Source organism: Ipomoea triloba, chromosome 10, assembly GCF_003576645.1.
Source record: "Ipomoea triloba cultivar NCNSP0323 chromosome 10, ASM357664v1".
In the NCBI taxonomy this organism is placed as follows: Eukaryota; Viridiplantae; Streptophyta; class Magnoliopsida; order Solanales; family Convolvulaceae; genus Ipomoea; species Ipomoea triloba.
This window is the reverse complement of record NC_044925.1, coordinates 2753196-2773408: the sequence shown is the minus strand read 5'-3', so window position 1 is coordinate 2773408 and position 20213 is coordinate 2753196. Positions and strand designations below refer to the sequence as shown.

The 20213-nt window shown below is 31.2% G+C and overlaps 1 protein-coding gene across 1 annotated transcript; it reads right to left on the bottom strand.

The window, feature by feature from the left end:
* Window positions 1-1219: 1219 nt before the first annotated feature.
* LOC116031751 lies at window positions 1220-3385 on the bottom strand. Its single transcript, XM_031274053.1, has 3 exons — window positions 3254-3385; window positions 2928-3035; window positions 1220-1553 (listed from the first exon to the last, which is right to left on the bottom strand). Exons 1-3 carry the CDS (start codon window positions 3332-3334, stop codon window positions 1308-1310), a joined length of 435 nt encoding a protein of 144 aa, XP_031129913.1. The 5' UTR covers window positions 3335-3385; the 3' UTR covers window positions 1220-1307.
* Window positions 3386-20213: the final 16828 nt, after the last annotated feature.

The following is a 20213-nucleotide window of genomic DNA, read 5'->3' as shown; positions in this document are numbered from 1 at the left end:
AGGAAAGATCAGAGAAAATGGGAGAAGATGAAAAAAAAAACAAAAAAAAAAAACAAATTTAATTAATAAAAAAAAAAGTTGGGTCAGGCGCGCCTGACGCGCCCAGCTGGCGCGTGGCTGGGCGCCCTTGTTGTGCCTGACGCACGTCAGGCGCAACAGGGCTAATTTCCCTTTGGTACCATTTTACTGTAGAATAAACTCCAATTTGCAGAAGCTGCTGCATCTTCTCTCTCCTGGGTTCTCACTCTTCCACCTCAAATAGCACTGTTCCAATATCTCCAAAATATGCACTGATGGCCTTGCTCTAAGTATAATAATTTTGCCACATTTAGTTATGAATTTTCAAAATTGACCAAATTGTTATCATTTATAGTTCAAGTTTACCAGTCATGATCCTTCAACTTCCAAGTTTACACACAAATGATACTATTTATTTTTATGTGCAATGCACGAATGTTTGAGCCCACTATCAAAATACTAATTTAAATTTATTAAATAAAAAATAATTTAAAATGTCATTTTTGTTCCATCATAGTAATACTTGTAAAAGTCCTATATTTAGGAAAAAAAAAAAAAGAGATACTATTTGAGTATGTGATGAATATGAAATTAATTATTACCATATTATTTATGTCTATAATGAAAAAAAAAAAAAAGTAGTTCAAATATGTGAGCCAATACTTTTCAAAAAAAAAATGTGAGCCAATAATTATAGGATAAAATTAATGAAACAATTAATAAATATGATATGATTAATTTGCTCAGGGATGCTTAGCCCAGACTTGGGAATGGGTGAGGTGCAAAATTTTGGAACCAACCTTGCTCCTAGACTCCTTAAATCCGTATGTTGAGACGGAAATCTCCCAACATCATAATTGTGGAGGGGTGATATGAGAGGTTTATACTCAGTCAAGCATGGCTACAAGATGATTATAAGAAATGCAGAATTATTTGATCTGGCACTGGATTTACAGCTTGGTCTCAACTTTGGAGGATGAAAATATCGCTAAAGTTTCATAATTTTATTTGGAAGTGTGCCCGTTCGATCCTCCCTATAAGATGTGCTTTGATGAACAGAGGAGTTCAACTGGATGCTGCTTACCCGCTTTGCAATTCTAAGCTTGATATGATGATGCATTTGTATCTATACCCCCTGTGGCTTATTGGATCAACAAATTATACTAAACCCTTGAATGACATTACAATAATTTTATTTTTACACAAGAAAACATCCAATGTATTCCAGAGGAACTATTTGTCCATTAATTATAATTAGATAATGCATCATACGATTTGGGGATTTAATTTCAATTTAGATCAATATTGTTAAGAATTGCTAGAGTTACAACTCCTACACTCAATCCTTCATCTTCTGCAGCTTCAACAATGGCCTCCATTGCAAAGATGTATTTGCAGGAAACTCTAAGTTCAACAATGCTAAGATCCATTTCTTCCAAGGCCTCTACTATTCTCACAACCAAATCTTGGTGCCCTACTTTCTTGCATGCCACCTTCACTATAATCTTTTCTCCATCCTTTTCCACTTTCACTTCCTGCTCATTATTACACCCACATCTTAGTACAAATTCGCTAGAAAATAAAAATAATTTTGAAATTACATTCCACAATAAAATATTACTCCCTCCGTCTAATTTTATGAGTTTGATTTAGTTAACGAGGCTCGACTTGAGTTAATTTTAATTCAAATTTTCATAATATTAAGTTTTGTATTATTATATAAAATGTATATATTTAGAAACTATATTAAAATTACTATTAAACACACAAAAATAACAAATTTAAAAATAATTAAAAATATTAAAGAAAATAAGCAAAGAAGAAAGAATTAGTTTGACAATGAATAATAAATATGACTGGTAAAAAATAGACAATTTTTTTTAAAGTGGCATTATCTGATTTGACTTTTCAATATTTGATTATTAACTCTTTTTTTTTTTAAACTAGTGGTGAGGTCTGCCAATTTATGGGTATCAAATGAATGGAAGCTACATTAGAAGGTGAAATTTTTGAGGGATAAAAAGTAATTTCCTATTAAACTATAAGAAAATAATGAAAAAAAATTAGTTTGACTATTGAATAGTAAATATTATACGTAAAATAAGATAACAATAGTATTTATCCAAAGCGCACTCTCATAAAGTGACTGCGAATTTTTCTTGTCACTCAATAAAAAAAAATAATTAAAATAGACTGATATTATCACAAATGGGTTTACACTAAATCTTAATTATAAAATCTCATCTGACTTGTGAGATGAGATAACTCATAACTTATAATAAGTTGAGCAAGGCTACATTTCCCTATAAAAATTACTCACTAAGAATCAATTTTAAAGGGTCATTATTGTACTAAAATTTTTAATATATATGATATTTCATGGGCTCAGTTTTTTAGTTTAATTTTTTACACATACTAATTTCATTATAGCAACGTCATTTTAATTACATTTTAGGTTCATTTGATAATATATGCTATTGTATATATGGGATATGTTTTTTAATTTCAATTTTCACACACACTTGTTTTTGTATAGTAATCATGAAATTTCATTTTAATTACAGTTCAGGTTCATTTGATAATATATGTTATTAAATCCGTTCTTTTTTTCTTCTTTGTTTTTTTCATGTTTTGGGCAAATTTTAATTCTATTACAATTTCTTTTGACAATATATATATATATATTAATATATATATACACGCACACCGTGACCATGGTCTATTGTATAACAACTATGTCGGCATTGCCCCCTAAAAAATAAGTTTACTAGAAATCATAAAATTGCCCTATTTAAAGCTTAATTTAATCTCTAATGACTAATGTTTGAATAACTTGATATGAAGTTTCATAATATACACATATTATTCACAAAGTGAGAGAGAGAAAGCTAGAGAGAGAGAGAAAGTACTTGGATATTATGGAGGATGTAGTGCATCTCTGTTTTGATTGCTTCTAGTTGGAGTTGTAAATTGAGGATGTAAAGAATAGTGTCGGTGATGATAGACTTCGTCTTAACCTTCACAAACAACAACCATAATCAAAATCACATATATATTTGAGGGAATTCAAACATTATATTAAACACTCCGAAAGATTATAGTCATGATGGATCGAGTGCAGATCAGATCATCATCAGAAATATAGATATATAAGAGTTTAATAATTCAATGGAAAGAAAGAAGCTATAGTAAGGTTATTGTGTTTGAATATGATGATGAATATATAGTTACATACAGATTTGGAATTGGTAAGAGATTGAAGAAGGCGAAGGTGTCTGCGCAACGCCGCTCTCATTTGGAGCCTTCTTGGTGCCATCTCCTTCTCCCTCTCAGCTTTTTTGTGTCTGCAGTAGTATATATTATATTTCTCTCAGAAATACTATGACTACTTCATGAAACCATTAGAGCTGTTGTGACTTTTATAGTTGAAAAACGAGAAATACTATTTCAACCCTCAATATATATATATATATATATATATATATATATATATAATATATATATATATGTATATGTATGTATGTATGTTCAAGTGCGATTATCATTCTCAGGTGCAGTTGTGCGGTTAAATTTGAACTATTGATTTTGCATAAATCATCGTCCATAATTAACCGTCATTAAAAAATGCGCGATGACAATTTGGTCTTTTTGCATCTAGGTCAAATTTAAGTTGCATGGTTTTTTTTTTCTTGCCTGGTTTTCCGGTGTGTGGTTTTTATGCTTAAGTTGGGTGATTTTTGTACTGTGTGGTTTAAGGTGCGTCAGGTGCTGAAAACTTAAGTGCGTCGATCTAAAGCTTTATGTACGTGATTTTCTTTCTTAAGGTGCGTGGTTTGTCTATTTAAGGTGTGTCAGTTGTTGAAATTTAAGGTGCGTCAGCCTAGAGTTAGGTGCATTGTTTTCCCTCTTAAGGTGCGTTGTTTTCCTTCTTAAGATACGTGATTTGTATGCTTAAGGTGCGTCAATTGTTGAAACTTAATGTGCGCAATTTTAAAACTTTAGGTGTGTGATTTGTGTTCTTAATGTGCTTTGCTTGTGTGCTTAAGTTGTGTGGTTTGTGTTCTTAAGGTGCGTGGTTTGTGTGCTTAAGGTGTGTAATTTGTGTACTTAAGGTGCACCATTTTAATATTTAATATGCTTCTATTTGAGTTAACCGCACGGGAAGTTATACCCTCACCTGAATCCTTCTATATATATATATATAATTAGCTTAGTCAATTTTGATTTATTTGATCACTATTAACTGTTTGATTAATTAGCTTTTTGTAACATATTATTGCTTCAAAACGCTAAAATTCAAAAAGCTGCTCAAAGTAACTTTTTCGATTAGCTTTTTGATAAAGCCATTTTGCATGTAATCACCTATCAGCTACCAGCAAATTTACCAAACATTTTTTTTACAATCAGCTAATGTTATCAACTAGTCAAATTCACTAATCCAATCGACTAACAACTATTTACCAAATATCTCCTATGTAAATTACTACGAAGTTACAGAAATAATATTTACAGCTCCATCTGAATATCTGATAGAGAGATATCATGGTTATGTACTAAAAATTAGTTATAACTTATAAAGTACTATAATTCCCAAGCGATTCTTGAATATTTTTATAATTAATTTATTACAAGTATAAATATTATATTATGATTAAATAAAAACAGTGTTTTTCTCTTTTTTTTTTTTTGTTGGTAAATTCATTGGGTCTTTCTCTATCCGTGTAACGGTCCAGTATTTTTTTTTCTTGGTCATATATGAATGCATTTTTAGTAAATAGATAGTTTTAAATGTAATATTTTTATAGTATGTATATTCCATTATTTTTTAAAATGCATTAGTAACAATGATTATTTGAAGCTTTTGTGTTGACAAGTTTGAATAAATCTCACTGTGTAAAGGAAAGATTCAAAATTTAGGAGAATATGCTCTGTAAATTAGAGGAGGGAAATGCCATACACTTTGTAGTAGCTTGATGAATTTACACTTATAAATATGTTGTAATGACTTAATGAACATGTAATAGTACATTAATGAACATACAATTATGAGTTATCACTTATTGTAATTGTAGTATAGGTTAATTTAAAAAATTAACATGAAGTCATTTAAAAGAACTCAATTAAAGTTTTTTAATGATATACTTTTTTATACATTAATTTTATTTGTACATTAAGAAAAAATTAAGTTAAAACAATTCAGTGAGAATTATTAATTTATTGAAAATTCTAAATAATTTTTAAAATTTCTCAACCACGCACTCATTTTTTTCCCCGATTAGACTAGATTTACTCTTATTTTATTATAACGGTCACACTTATGTGAAATCGTCTTATGTATCGTTTTTCGTGAAGTGAGTCAGGTCAGTTCGGGTCAATAGCAAATGTAATACTAAATCAGAAATAAAATATTTATTATTTATAAGGAAAACATAATACTTTTAAGAATAAATGTAATATTTTAATATTTTGATGTCAAAGTATTACTTTTTTTCATCAAAAGTATTATATTTTCCCTAAGTACGGTTGCGCTTATAAAAAAAATGTAATACTCTTGATAAAAATGTAGTATTTTTACATCAAAATGTAAAAGTATTACATTTTTCTTCAAAAGTATTACATTTTCTCATATAAGTAATAAATGTTTTATTTCTGATTTAGTATTACATTTTCTAGGATAAGTATTACATTTCATATTGACGCAACCTGTCTCACGAATTCACAAAAGTTTTTATCTTATTATAATTATAATTATAGTAGATTATAATTTTTTACTTTTAGTACTAAACGTTAGTATAATTTGTTAAAATAAAACTTATTATATAAAAAACGGTGTTTAATGTATCAATAAAATTCAAATTTTGCACATGGTTCATTGAATGTTATTGGATTTAATTAATTATTATTTTAGATTAAAAATATCTAGTAATTGAAAATAAACCAATATGTTTTAAAATTTAGCTTTAGACTACTTAATTATTAGTTTATTTTAAGGAATCATTACGAGGAAAGCTTGTTTTCTTCCTACTGCATGCATCTTCATCATTTCATCCTTTGATTTTATTTTTATTTTTTAATTTTAAAGTATTTTATTTTTTGTTATTATTATACAAAACGTGAAAATTAATTATGATGGCTTTGCTTACTGTTGGGGGCGGAACACGTGGAACAGGACTAGATTCCTCGGTGAACATATAATGCAAAAGAGAACAAGGTAATTTATTGTGCCTATCAATTTTAAAAACATGACATATAATTCTATTCTTCTGAATTATTAGTGTTGTAAATGTGGTTACTCGCTATTTTTTCTGTTCAAAGATCACGTTTTTTTACTCTATTTTTCATTCTTCGTTTGTTCTTATTCCACCGACAACAATATTTTGACTTCATCCTAATTGTGCATTTCTGAACATTGTTTGGTGTATCTTTGCATACCTAATGGTGTGTTTTTTGGTGATGCGTACCTAATGGTGCATATTTGTGTTGTGCATTTTCTAACATTAAATGGTGTATATTTGTATACATAGTGGTGCGGCGGCACTAACCGCACGTTAAGGCGCGGCCGCACTGAATTCTACTATATATATGTGTGTGTGTGTGTGTATATATATATATATATATATATATATATATATATATATATATATATATATATATATATATATATATATATTGTTAATAAAACTTAAAAAGAAGAAAAACAGTTTTTGGAAAATAACTCTCAAGTTGTACTAAGTTTCATGTCAATTATTCTACTTGTAGTTCAGGAGATAGTTCAATGTAACAGGTTTACTCTGTATCAATCCAAGTTAGAGTATGTACTAGTGCAGTAGATGGTTTAGGAGTTCTGAAGACATTGAAGATCATGAAGTCGGCTCTCTGAACAAAAGTATATGATCTAGATCAATTTCAGAGACGATTATTCATTTACAACCTCTTCAAGATTTCAACAGGTTTAAATAAGAGCCACCTCTTATTTAAGATTCCAACAGGTTTAAATAAGAGCCAACTCTTATTCAGAAGGTTGTTGAGTGAATTACGAAGAATAATCCACAGAGTATACTCTGATTGAGTTGAAAAGAGATCTTGACAAAGGTTACCTTTGATTCAAGATAGAACTTCTCTTCACGAGAAGAAGGGCACGAAGTCACTCTGGTAAGCAAGGTGTGCTGCTGTTGAGGGGGAGCCTCAATTCAAGAAGATCGGGAGATCATGGATTTGTCAACTCTTCAAGGCTAAGCTCTAGAATGCTGCATTGATAAAAGTTCTAGAGTTAGCCGTGTGAGCGCAATTGTATTTGTGGGTACATTTCTTATTGCCAGTTCAATGAAGAGTTGGGCATCCAGAGTGACGCCCCCAGACGTAGGAACTGATGTTCCGAACTGGGTTACCAATTGCTTGTGTCTTTATTGCTTTACTTTTATACTCTTGATTATGAATTGCTTGTCTGAACTACTAGTTGAAAACTATCTTTTGATTTTCTTAATTTGAGTTGGTCAGCTATAGACAACGTATACTCGTGATCTGACCAAATTACCGACTAGGGTCACAAGACTAGTTTAACATAAAGCGTACATTTAAGTGTGGAAAAGATATCCCTTCGGGCTTCAACCACTCCTTTCTCTTTTATTTTTTTATTTTTAAGAATTAACAGTCACTTAAAAATTAAAATAGTATCAATTATTCAATTTATCTACACAACATGGAATCACATGGTCACTTAAAAAGCATTGTTTCACTCCATTATTGAATGAAATAGTTTATGAAGAAACGAGGATTGGGAGAAATATATATATATATATATATATATATATATATATATATATATATATATATATATATGGTGGTTGGTTTCTTGTCAACTTTATGATGCTAGTGGATTTTTTTAAGTACAAAACCAGATTCTCATCACTTTTTTTTTTTTTTTTTTTGAGAAAGATTCTCATCACTTTTAAATCATAAAATCCTACTGACAGTGCTCCCATTTTTCTTTTAAAAAAATATTTGACATGAAGCTCGTGCCAAACTTTTGCTAAATTTATAACTTTAAAAATGCAATAAGCGGCAAGGGTGTATCATTTTCACGCCCATCAAAATCACACTGTCCTCAAAGGCTCAAAGTGCAACAATGGCATCAAAAAGAGAAGAAAACAGTTGTTCTAAAGTTTAGAGACGTAACAATGTCGCCCTAGAGAGGCAATGAAGCCAAATGTTTAATTTTTGTTTTTATATTTGAATGAAACAAGTGTTGCACTGTTATGTAATTGATTTATATCGTTTCTTTTCATTAAAAGAAATGACGTTATTTTGGATCATGATCCACACAACTGTGTGGACCATGGCTCACTGTATAACTATTGCCATGGTATAATGTACTCCGTAATAAACTAGGCAAATTATGTTGTGGACCCAGGTCCACCTTGCAAGGTGGACCTGGGTCCAAAACTACGTCGTTTTTGTCTTCTTTTTTTTTTTTTTAATTAGAAAACATATTGCTGAATATAGAGTTGTCCAAAAATGTGTGAATGTAGAGGTTTCAAAGTGTGAATGTAGAGTATAGAAATCGTGAATGTTGATTTATGATTGTGTGAATGTAGAGTTGCCCAGAAATGTGTGAATGTGGAAGTTTCAAATTGTGAATATGGAGTATAGAAATCGTGAATGTAGAGTTATGCATGTGTGAATCTGTAATAGAGTTAAGAAGTTCTAGCAACTTGTAGCATTGTAATGTGTGAATGTGGAGTATAGGACCTGTGAATATAGAGTTTTGAATGTGTAAATGTGGAGTTTACAAATTGTGAATGTAGAGTATAGTGTATGTGAATATAGAGTATAATTACTAAACATATAATCCTGTAATATGTGAATGTGGAGTTTACAAATTGTGAATGTAGAGTATAGCGTATGTGAATGTATAGTATAGTATATGTGAATGTAGACCCAGGTCCACCTTGCAAGGTGTACCTGGGTCCATGGCATAACAACCCAATAAACTAATAATGATAGGCTAAGGACTATCTTGGGCTGTTATGATAATTGGGCCCTAAATAGTACTGGGCTGAAACGTTTTCAACTGTATGTGCACTTGTGTTTTAGTTATGTGGGCTATCATCATTTTAATAATACATCTATTATAATTATAAGGCTATCCCATTAGTTGATTTTGAATGAATTATAAAATAGTAAAAGCTAATAGGGTAGTTTTTTATAAATGTGGGGATGTGAATTTTAAAGATGTTTTTCTCTTGCAATATATTGAATTTTGGCCGAGCTTGTGGACCACACTAGGCAAAATACAAATGCGCCTCACTTGTGTGAGGCACAGATTTCGTGCCCGCTGGGCACATTAAGAATCCCTTTTTTTTTTTTTCTTTTCAGTTTTATGACATTTCGTTTTTTTTTTTTTCTTCCTTTTGCTTCCCCTTCTCTCTTAACTGGAACCTAAACATTTGTGCAAAAAACTTAGCAACGTTGGTTGTTGAAAATTTTATTATTAATAAACTACAATGATGTCCGAAACAAAAAGTGTAGACATGTAGGGAGGGCTTGACAAGAATTGAAAATTTTGTTTGACAAATTCAACCAAAAAAAAGTATTAATTAATAAAAATTAAACTCATAATTATACTAGGATCATGGTGTACAGTGTATTACTTGGCCACCCTTTTGTGACCATTTTATATTTATTATTCATTCGTGAAATCAACTTTACTTTCTTTGTTTATTTTATTTAATATTTTATTATTATTTTAAAATTTAATTTTTCTGTATTTAATAGTAATTTTAATTTGATGTATTTTTAATAAATAAATTTCATATATACTAATATCTAATACTAAATTAAATATTTAAAAAATTAAATTATAAATAAGTTAAGTCAAAGTTTCAATGCTTCATTAATCGAAACTAACACATTAAATTGGATGGAGGGAATATTAGAATAGACAAAAATGTTTTGGGTTCGAACAAAATAAGAGAATATCCATTGTTGCGTTTTTCAGCCATGAAAATGGAAAAAGGATGAGTTCTCACCATTTTCGGCACATGCTTAAGGATATCCCTACTCCATTGATGCATCTAGCAAGCTTGTAATCAACTTATAAAAGCGCCTTAAAGAGGAATGCTTGAATATGACAAGAGAATCACGAGATTTGCTATCAATTGTTCAAAGATTACAAGATTTGTTGTTTTGCTACCTATTGAGACAAGACATGCCCTAACATGACAAATGAGTAATTATTTATACAAATTGTGTGTTTGGGTAATTAATAACCTGCGCGATGTAGGTGCTCGAGCAGAGTGAGCAGATCCATTATATCCATTAGTAATTCAGTGTCTCGGCCACCATTGTGCCACTTGCCGTCCCGGCCTCGTTGTCTTGGATTGAATGCCTTGGCCAATCCCGAGATCGGGTCATTTACTACAAGGTTCTCGTTTTTATTTTCGGAACAAAACTCTTCAAGCATGTATTTTGCCTCTTCTTCCTTCTTAGATACTCCTAGGAATATTAAAAAAAAAAAAAAAAAAAAGGGATGGTAGTTTGTGGTAACCAAAGGTTAAGGTTAATACGTAGGTGGTCCGTGTCAAAAATGGGTTCATTCATGCAAAGGGCCATGTTAATGAATGAATATGCTACTTTTGTAAATGGCATATGCCCAGGTTCTTGACCAAATAAAAGTGGGTTCACCCTAACCCATGCAAAATGCAACATTGAGTTGAGATGTAGCCTGTAGCTGCATTGCATGGCAAAATCTCCCTTGGCAGGCAGCCATGGAAAGCACTTTGATTATTGTGTCTCTTCCAAATGCTTAATTGTGCCCTCTGCCAAAGGAGATTTGCCTAGCAATTCTTTTTGCAGCATTTGCAAATATATATCTGAAGGTGTGCACGGAAAAACTCGACCTTAGACAAGGAGGTAAATCAGCCTAGTTGTCTATAGCTGATGAGTCATGAGTGGATCAAATTAAGAAGGCTAATAGATCACTGGCATATATATACATGCACTGGATGCAGTGATTCGGTTTATTTCACTTTGACCGATCAGGTACATAATTTAATTTTGATATGATTTGTATGTTTACCTTTTATTGTTGAGATTGTTAAACTTGTCATATTGACTATATAGGTTATTATTGTTGAGGTTAACTTATATTCAACAATATAATTAGCACAAAATCTGGATATCCTTGGAGAATTGAATGGATGGGTATATATGCTAAGAGCAATGCCCTCTCTGGATCCAGTCTGTTGAATGATCTTTCACTTTAATTGTGTTGCTGTCATATATGGTCCCCCATGTTTATATATGGATATATAATGCCCCCACAAGAACTTACGCGTTTGCATCATAGTACTCCGTATCATACATTTATTCATGCATATATAGTGTTGGTTTTTTTTTCTTTACTCCGTATCATAATTGATTGTCTATCAAAATACTCTTTTTCACTCCGACGGGACAGCTTAATGGTTTAAACCCACATGTACGTATGAAAAATTATGGAGGGAGTGAAAGAATTTTACTCCCTTAACTATCTCCATGAGATGGTGCAATTTGAGCCAACTCTTTGAAGTTATAATGTCTATGAGTCCCAACTCTTTTGATTTTCTTTAGTTGTAAGCTATGAAGTAAAAGCGAGAATCCTTGAAGGATAGATATATTCTTTACCTGCGAGTAGTCGATACTAAATTACTAATAGCATTGATAAGTGCATATTTGTTTATATTTTTTCCTATTTCACTAAGTCATTTTGTTTATAGACTATTCCAAATTTCATGAGATCAATTAGTACTTATTTGTGTTATTTTACAAGAAGTATAAGTTAGAAAGCATTTGAAGCAAAGATGAGCATTATTTTCATACATTTTGGTGGACATTGGAGTCAAATGGAGGCCAAATATAAAGCTATTAAGATGGAGAAAAATCTTGGGAAGTTGTATCCCCATGCGTACACCCGTCCCTCTAGGAGTACGTACACAAATTCAAGCCATTTTTCGTGCTCACTGGAATGTTTGTACCCCCTTGCGTATGCCCCTCCCTCGGTCCATCCAAGATTATCTCAAAAACGAAGCAGGTGGTGTACCATCTTGCGTACGCCCGTACGCATGCCAATACGCCTTATTCCAATGCACATTGGAACATCACATACTGCGGTCGTCCCTGAGGGCATCCCACTGTGCTCTGCCATTATTTAAGCTCGTTTTTCACTCATTTTACATGGTTGAGCCCTAGACGTACATTTTCTACTCATTCCTTTCATATTTTAGGGTTAGATTAGGCTTAGATTTAAGTTTTACAACACTTTTGAAGCTTGTAATCTCGGATTTGAAGCTTGGATTCCAACATTTCAAGATTGTTCTTCCATTTTCAATACATAAGTTCTCCTTCCTTTTATCTCTTTTCTTTTGCAAGGTTTATGTTTATTACTTGTGCTTTCGTGTTCTTTATGCTATTTAACCAAGAGTAGTTAGTTTATGGGCTTGAGTTAGGATGGTATTATCTATTTTGATGCTTATGTTGTGATTATTGTGAAAAAAGGAGGAAGAACCCCACCTAGAGTTCTTGAGTTTGAGTTGGGTCTTTAATCTATCTTGCAATAGTTGATACGCAGCAATTGTTGTTTGTGTTTGGAAAGTCTTTCATCTCAATGAGAATTGGATAGAAGACTTGAGCCTTCCCACTCTCGAACCCAATTTTCCTTCTATGGAAATAGGGGTAGATTGGGACAATCCTTGTTCTAATCCTTGTTTTGACTATTATTTATTTGCGCTTGTCTCAAGACCTAGGTAAATTGTTCTTCCCCCAACCTTAAGTGTTAAAGCAACTAGATGGTAATGCCTCTAACTTCAGTCCTATTTCTTTATTTTGTATTTATCAATTGTTTATATGTGTTTGTTCTACATTGTTGTCGTTTGCTTAGCTTCTTGTTGATTTCTTTGTGCTAGTACTTAGTTTTCCTTGCATATTGCATGTCATAACCTCCAATCCTCAGCAGAACGACATTTCACACCCGTACACTCACCATCACTCATTTTTGCTACATATCAATCATCCATAATAGTGGAGTTTTTTTGTGGTTTCTGAGAAGTTTTTTGTGAGTGTAATTAGGAAAGAGAAAATTTGAAAATGTGATGGGAGGAAAAAAAAAATAAAATAAATTTAATTTTTTTAAAAAATAATTAAAAAAACAGTAATTGTCAGGAGCGCTTGATGCACCGACTGGGCGCACTTGTTGTAGGCACGCGTGACGCGACTGGCTTTGGAATTCATGAGTCCCATTTACTGTTTCAAAAACCTCTTTCTCGCAGATAAATTCAAATCATCTCTCTCTTGGTTTCTCTTTCATCCATCTCAACAATTACTGTTCCAAAAACCTTCTATTCACTACTAGGATGCTCTAATATACTACACTCGCAACTAAGAATTTTTCACGTACTAATGTACTAGTGTACTAGCTAGTGTACTACCTAACCCACAACCCAGAATTTCTCATCTCTAACTACTCATATGATTCCCCATCAAGTCAATCCCTAAACCAACTAATTAGCTTGATTCCCACGTTCAATACTAGTGCAAAGTGTCTCTTCGGAGGGTCTAATATCCAATATTCGTCTGCCTCCTACAATTTCATGAAGAAGTTAGATAAATCACGACTCACTAAATTGTCCTAACTGTTACAAATCAAGAAATTGATCCCACAATGATTTTATATATATCAATTGTATATAAATATCTATCAAATTTAACTCCAAACCATATTTAGCAACATCAACTGATGAATTCTCTTAGTGACTATCAAATTATTAAAACTTATATCACTCTAACTTTTGCATCACTAAATTACATTTGGTGCATAGTGCATATACAGAGGATAACTAAAAGATGAATGTCCATACCAAAAAATAATAATAATAATAATAATAATAATTTGTACGAAGCTGCATATGTTAGGAATAAATATCCTCTGATTTTACTAGCTTGTCCATCACAATATCTACATATATATTTATCCGATCCTCTATATACTATATACTTTTCTTCCATCCCTTTTATATATATATATTACATGAACTCATACACAAATTACACACACCAACCTCACAAACATCATCGAGCAGGAAATTACTGAGCGATCTTCCTTGGCAGACAACAACAGCACACACATACATATATACTTGCATGCATATATGGCCTCCGGGGCATAGCTCAATGGTCGGAACGTTGAGTATGAGTATTGTAACCTAACACATACTCGGATTCAATTTGAATTCTCAATGTGGGACAGCGGGAGGATCTTACCCTTGAAGCAAAAAGCAAGCACTCAGAGCATCACTGAGACATATCTCACAATTTATCTCTTCTCACACTTCCTAAGGCAGGGAGCTAGGGGCCTTCAGGGTTTAGAGTTTAATCCTAAAATATATGTGTTGCCTGCCAAGGGAGATTTGCTCAGTAATTTTTGAGTGTTTCTTAACATAGCTTCTCCGAACCCTTATATATTTGCCCCAAAATAAGGTGGACGAGTTCAATTGCTACTAACACTTTAAGTTGAGTGGATTAACTGTAAACCTTGAAATTCTACTGGTTGAGAAATGCATGCAGACATGGGAATTTTTTATTTATTTATTTTTTTTTTTTTTTGTAGGTGAGCCCTCAATCTACAATTATTGCTAGATATTTCCTATGGCTATGGATCTTGCAGGTATGTTTGTCTCTGATCTATATATGTTAATTGTAATCTTGAGGTGCTTTCTGACTGCTTGAATCTCTCTGAAATGCTTTGAATGGTCGTTGTGATTTATTATAATATATGTTCATGGGTTTTTTTTTTTTTTTTTTTGAAAGCAGGATACCTGGGTTATTTATTATAATTTTGTTTAAGAAAAAAACATTGTCTAGTGGACGATGGAACTGCTCTGACAACATTGTTCAAAACCCATCATAAAAGGTACAAATTATTTAACAATGGAAAAATTGATGCAGGTTATAACTTATAACTCATATTCAAATTATTACATATTTCAAATTTTATATAATAGAAATATATCATCTTTCATTCTTATATTATACAAAATAACAAGATCAGCCCATGAACATATATATTATAGACCCTCCAAATTGTGCATGATAACAATTTTAGCCCGTCACTAACAAAAACTGTTAAAAGTTATCACATTTACATTGCATCTGGTATGGGCAAATTATGCTGACCCAAGTCCACCTTGCAAGGTGGACTTGGGTCCAAAACTAAGTCGTTTTTGTCTCTTTTTTTTTTTTAATTAGTAAACATATTGTTGAATATAGAGTTGTCCAAAAATGTGTGAATGTATAGATTTCAAAGTGTGAATGTAGAGTATAGAAATCGTGAATGTAGATTTATGATTGTGTGAATGTAGAGTTGCCCAGAAATGTGTGAATGTGGAGGTTTCAACTTGTGAATATGGAGTATAGGACTTGTGAATATAGAGTTTCGAATGTGTGAATGCATAACAGTGGTAATATACTTACTAAACATATAATCCTGTAATGTGTGAATGTGGAGTTCTCAAGTTGTGAATATGGAGTATAGGACCTATGAATATAGAGGTTCGAAGGTGTGAATGCATAACAGTGGTAATATACTTACTAAACATATAATCCTGTAATGTGTGAATGTGGAGTTTACAAGGTGTGAATGTAGAGTATAGAAATCGTGAATGTAGAGTTATGCATGTGTGAATCTGTAATAGAGTTAAGAAGTTCTAGCAACTTGTAGCCCTGTAATGTGTGAATGTGGAGTTTTCAAGTTGTGAATATGGAGTATAGGACCTATGAATATAGAGTTTCGAATGTGTGAATGCATAACAGTGGTAATATAGTTACTAAACATATAATCCTGTAATGTGTAAATGTGTAGTTTACAAATTGTGAATGTAGAGTATAGTGTATGTGAATGTAGAATATAGTGTATGTGAATGTAGACCCAGATCCACCTTGCAAGGTGGACCTGGGTCCACGGCATAACAACCCTATGTTATGCCTACTAGTCATCAATATATATTTGGACGCACATATAATTTGTAGTTCTAAATTATTGGAGTCTCTATTACCATCCCAACGAATCAAAACTATCATATCATGAAAAACTAGACCAAATTACCCTTTGATGAAAAATTAAAAGATCATTAATATTTACGTCAATCTTTGGAAACTAAAATTATATTTCCTTTAATAGTCTCTACAATTTATTACAACGGCCGGCCTTTATTTTATCATCACTGGAAGTATAATAAAAAATGAATATTACAAATAGAGTTTATGTAACTAAACTAGGGCGTTATTAAATGGTCTGCCTATATGATTTGATGAAAAAGATGTAGCAGAGAAAAAATATACGATTTTTGTACAATAATGACAGGTTTAGATACTTGAATCCAAAGTATGGAATAAATTACGAAGCTCCGCAAAGAATTTTTTATGGTTTTAAAATATGCAGATTGATTGTAAGGAAAGTAATACAATCAAGAAAAGGCTTAGATAGCACTGAAAAGATAAATGAGCCATCATTATATATTATGGATTATAGTTTATATTTATTTTATAAAGTGCTATCATAACATATATTTTTAATATACTAAAAATTTATTTTTAATACATTAAATTTTCATACCAAATAATGAATTTTCACTACACAGTTAGTGAACTTTTAATATAATAAAAATAAACATTTGTTTATGATTTACAGTATAATTTGCAGTGGACGAGAGAGTGGACTTCTCCTGGCCTATGTAAAGATTTATTCGGTGCACATTCTAGAATAGTGAAATACGAGTTTTTCTTATCACTTAAGACTTACTTTCAGTGGTAAAGTTTGCTTTCAACCACGAATATTGAAGTCTGACTTTGGATTAAGCTCCTTGTGCATAGAAGCGTAAAGTTTGGTGTTGAATTTCGTTATTAGATGGACTCAATTTATCTCCTCATAAATTTAAGGGTGGATTCATAAACTCCAAATATAGTCCAGTGAAACGAAAAATTTGAATTATTAAAAAAAAAAAAAAAGTAGATATATAAAAGTGTATAATAAAGACAAAGCCAACTGTGACCAGCTGAAAATTGTTGGACTTATACATAAATGGCAACATCCATTCATCCACCGCCCACTTACCAAATAAGAAACCTCGCAATCCGGGAGGTAACAACTTTACATTATCATCACAATTCACATGTATTCCTAAACCTACATCGAAACATGTTACACTTTCCTCCTATATTTATTATTTTATATTATTTTTAATGTGGTACTATTATATATTTTTAAAAAAAAATACATCAAGAGAAAATGGAAGAGTATCGAGATTGAATGCCATCCAATTAGCACATCATTTTGGTTTTAGCGTGGAAAAAATAACATTTTTTTATTGACTTAAAATACTTGTTCTTTAAATAAAAGAAGTCTAATTCATTTAAACAAGAAAAAAAATCATTTAAACTCTCAATTTCATGATTAAGCGATTCAAATATCTTTCATTCGAGTCAATGTGTTTTGGTTAAATAATTTATCACCGTTGAAATTAATTGATGAAGTGGTGATAATTTTATTGTACCTTGGTTTACTTGGATTTGACTGTTTAACAAATTGTACTGGGAGTTGAGCTTTAACTAATAAACTTTGACATATTGCACATGCATGGTTGGAGTTCTTTTAAAGCCACAAGAAATTATCTAACCGGAAATCAAATAAAAAATACAAATTTGTGTAAGATCATTTCATGTGTGAAATATATTTTGTAATATTTTTTTAGTAAATTAAAAATATAATTTTTTATTAGTATTTTCATTTTCCACTAAAAGTATTGTCTGTTCTATAAAATTAAAAAAAAAAAGCATTATATATTTTTTATCACTACCTAAGGATGTGCAAAGAATAAACATCGCTAGCTTATATGTAAAAGTCGTTAACTCCTGACTTTCAGATACAAAAATTATGCTTCATCCACTTGACCACCTATTTTAGAGAGAAAAAAAAAGGGAAAAAGAAAAATTATATATTCCATATTTGTATCATCTGAGACGTATGGTATCATAAAGACCAACTAAATTAAAATCTTTATATTATATATATGATTTGCAATTGTTATATTCACAGACAAATAGGATGCTAGACTTCATTTAGTGATGTTCAATTGTTCATCATGAAGCAACAGATTATGTTTTAATCCTAAAAATCAATGTTTAAATTTATTGATTAGAAACTGCAAGATGTTTAGATCATATGATTACACTTTTTTGTTAGTTGTTTTCTTTTTTTTTTTTTTTTTTAAAAAAGCTACAAGAATCATTAGGGAAGACTTCTCTCCCTAAGCTTTTATCCTCTTGGTTTCAACTTAGACAAGATCGATGATTGCACTTTAATAAAATTAAGAGTCATTAACACATACAAAATTATGAAATGTGAATGAGATGGTCGGAATTATTTCTTTAAAATCATAATTACTATTTAAGGGTATAAAACGGGTTTGACCAAGACGGACCTCGTGTGAAGAACTCAATTAAGAGATTATTGACAAGAATCAAACTCGTAACTTTCAGGTATAAGAGTAATGTTTCACACACTCGACGCCCTTTCAGGATAAACCTATATTACTTTGATGTTGGATTATGTAGTCTTTTTATTATTTTCTAGCAAAATTTATGTAAACATTAATTAGTAGTTGATGTAACAAATTGATTCGGGGTAGTCATTTATTGTATCTGTATGAACTGTATACAAGCACGAAGATATAGGAAAGATGGAAAATAAGCTATGTATTGGCATTGAGTGTTCTATTTCTGAATATATTGAGTATTGAGTGTTGAATGCCCCCTTGTGTTGAAGGGTTAGGGTTCTTATATAGGTGCAGGCATTGACCCTTTAGGAATAAAATATTTCTTAAAGGACACTTGATCCTAATCTGATGACCTGAAAAATAATCTCTATTAGTAGCGTTGCCAATTGAAATCGTGTAAATAGAAAGTATTGACACTTGAATAGGCATATAAGATATATAATGATATTTTATAAGTCATTTAAAAAAAAAAATATGGACGTAGTTATAATTATAACGTTATTGTCAAATGATACCTTATAAGTCATTAAGTCATTATACATGCTAATAATTACAATAAATAATTAATTTTACAAAGTATATTTCTACGAATTTTTAATATCTTCAATTGAATAAAATAGTTATTACAGTCCACTAAAATTTAATTAGAAATGTTGATATATATTATATTCCCTTTTTGCTATTTCATAGGCTTTATATGTTGTAAAAATAAATTATTTTATTGTTAAAAAAAAAAAAAAACAATTAAGCGTTGCGTACAAAGACTACAAGGTGTTGTTTTCCAAAAAAAAAAATTATTAATACCCCTGACTCCACGGGAGTGGTCGATTTCTGACCCGGGTCCAGATAGATAGATAAATACTACGTAGTATTATAATCTGAATCGAAATGACGAGGTACAGAATTTATAGTTGTAAAGTACTTAATTTCATAATACAAGATACAAAAAGTCACAATGCAAGATATATAAACATGTTATATATTTAACTTATTTTTTAAATATAATTTAAGTACATAATTTGTGTTTATAGATATAAAATTTTACAACACAATACACAGAAATTCATAACACAATTACTAATTTATTTCTTTTAAAACTCCATGGACATGCAGAAGAGAAATGCTATCCCCACTCGGACCAAGACATAACTTTGACTTGTCCAAATAACAATTAAGGTGAAGCAGGGTCAGAAACAACGAATCTTTTTTTTTTTTTTGAGAACAACGACGAATCTCTTTATGATAAACATATCCATTTTGCAAGTTCGTTATCACGAGTAGTTCCTACAAAGGAACAGACTAATGACGTATACAATACTTGAATTCTCGATGTAAAGTACAGAATTCATACTCTTCAGATACAAAATTTCATAACACAAAACACAAAAACTCATCACATAAGATATATACACATGCACCAAGGTTCAAGTGCATTGTGAACGTTGGTCCATGTTATGAGGATTGTGATTTCATTACCAACATAGACAACTTAGTTGGTCATAGAGATTGATTGGTATTTTAGTGGCACAATGTGTAAATATAACCATGTTCGAGGGTATATCAATGCCTCTGCAACTGTCACCAGACCATTTTTCAGTTTTCACCCTTAAA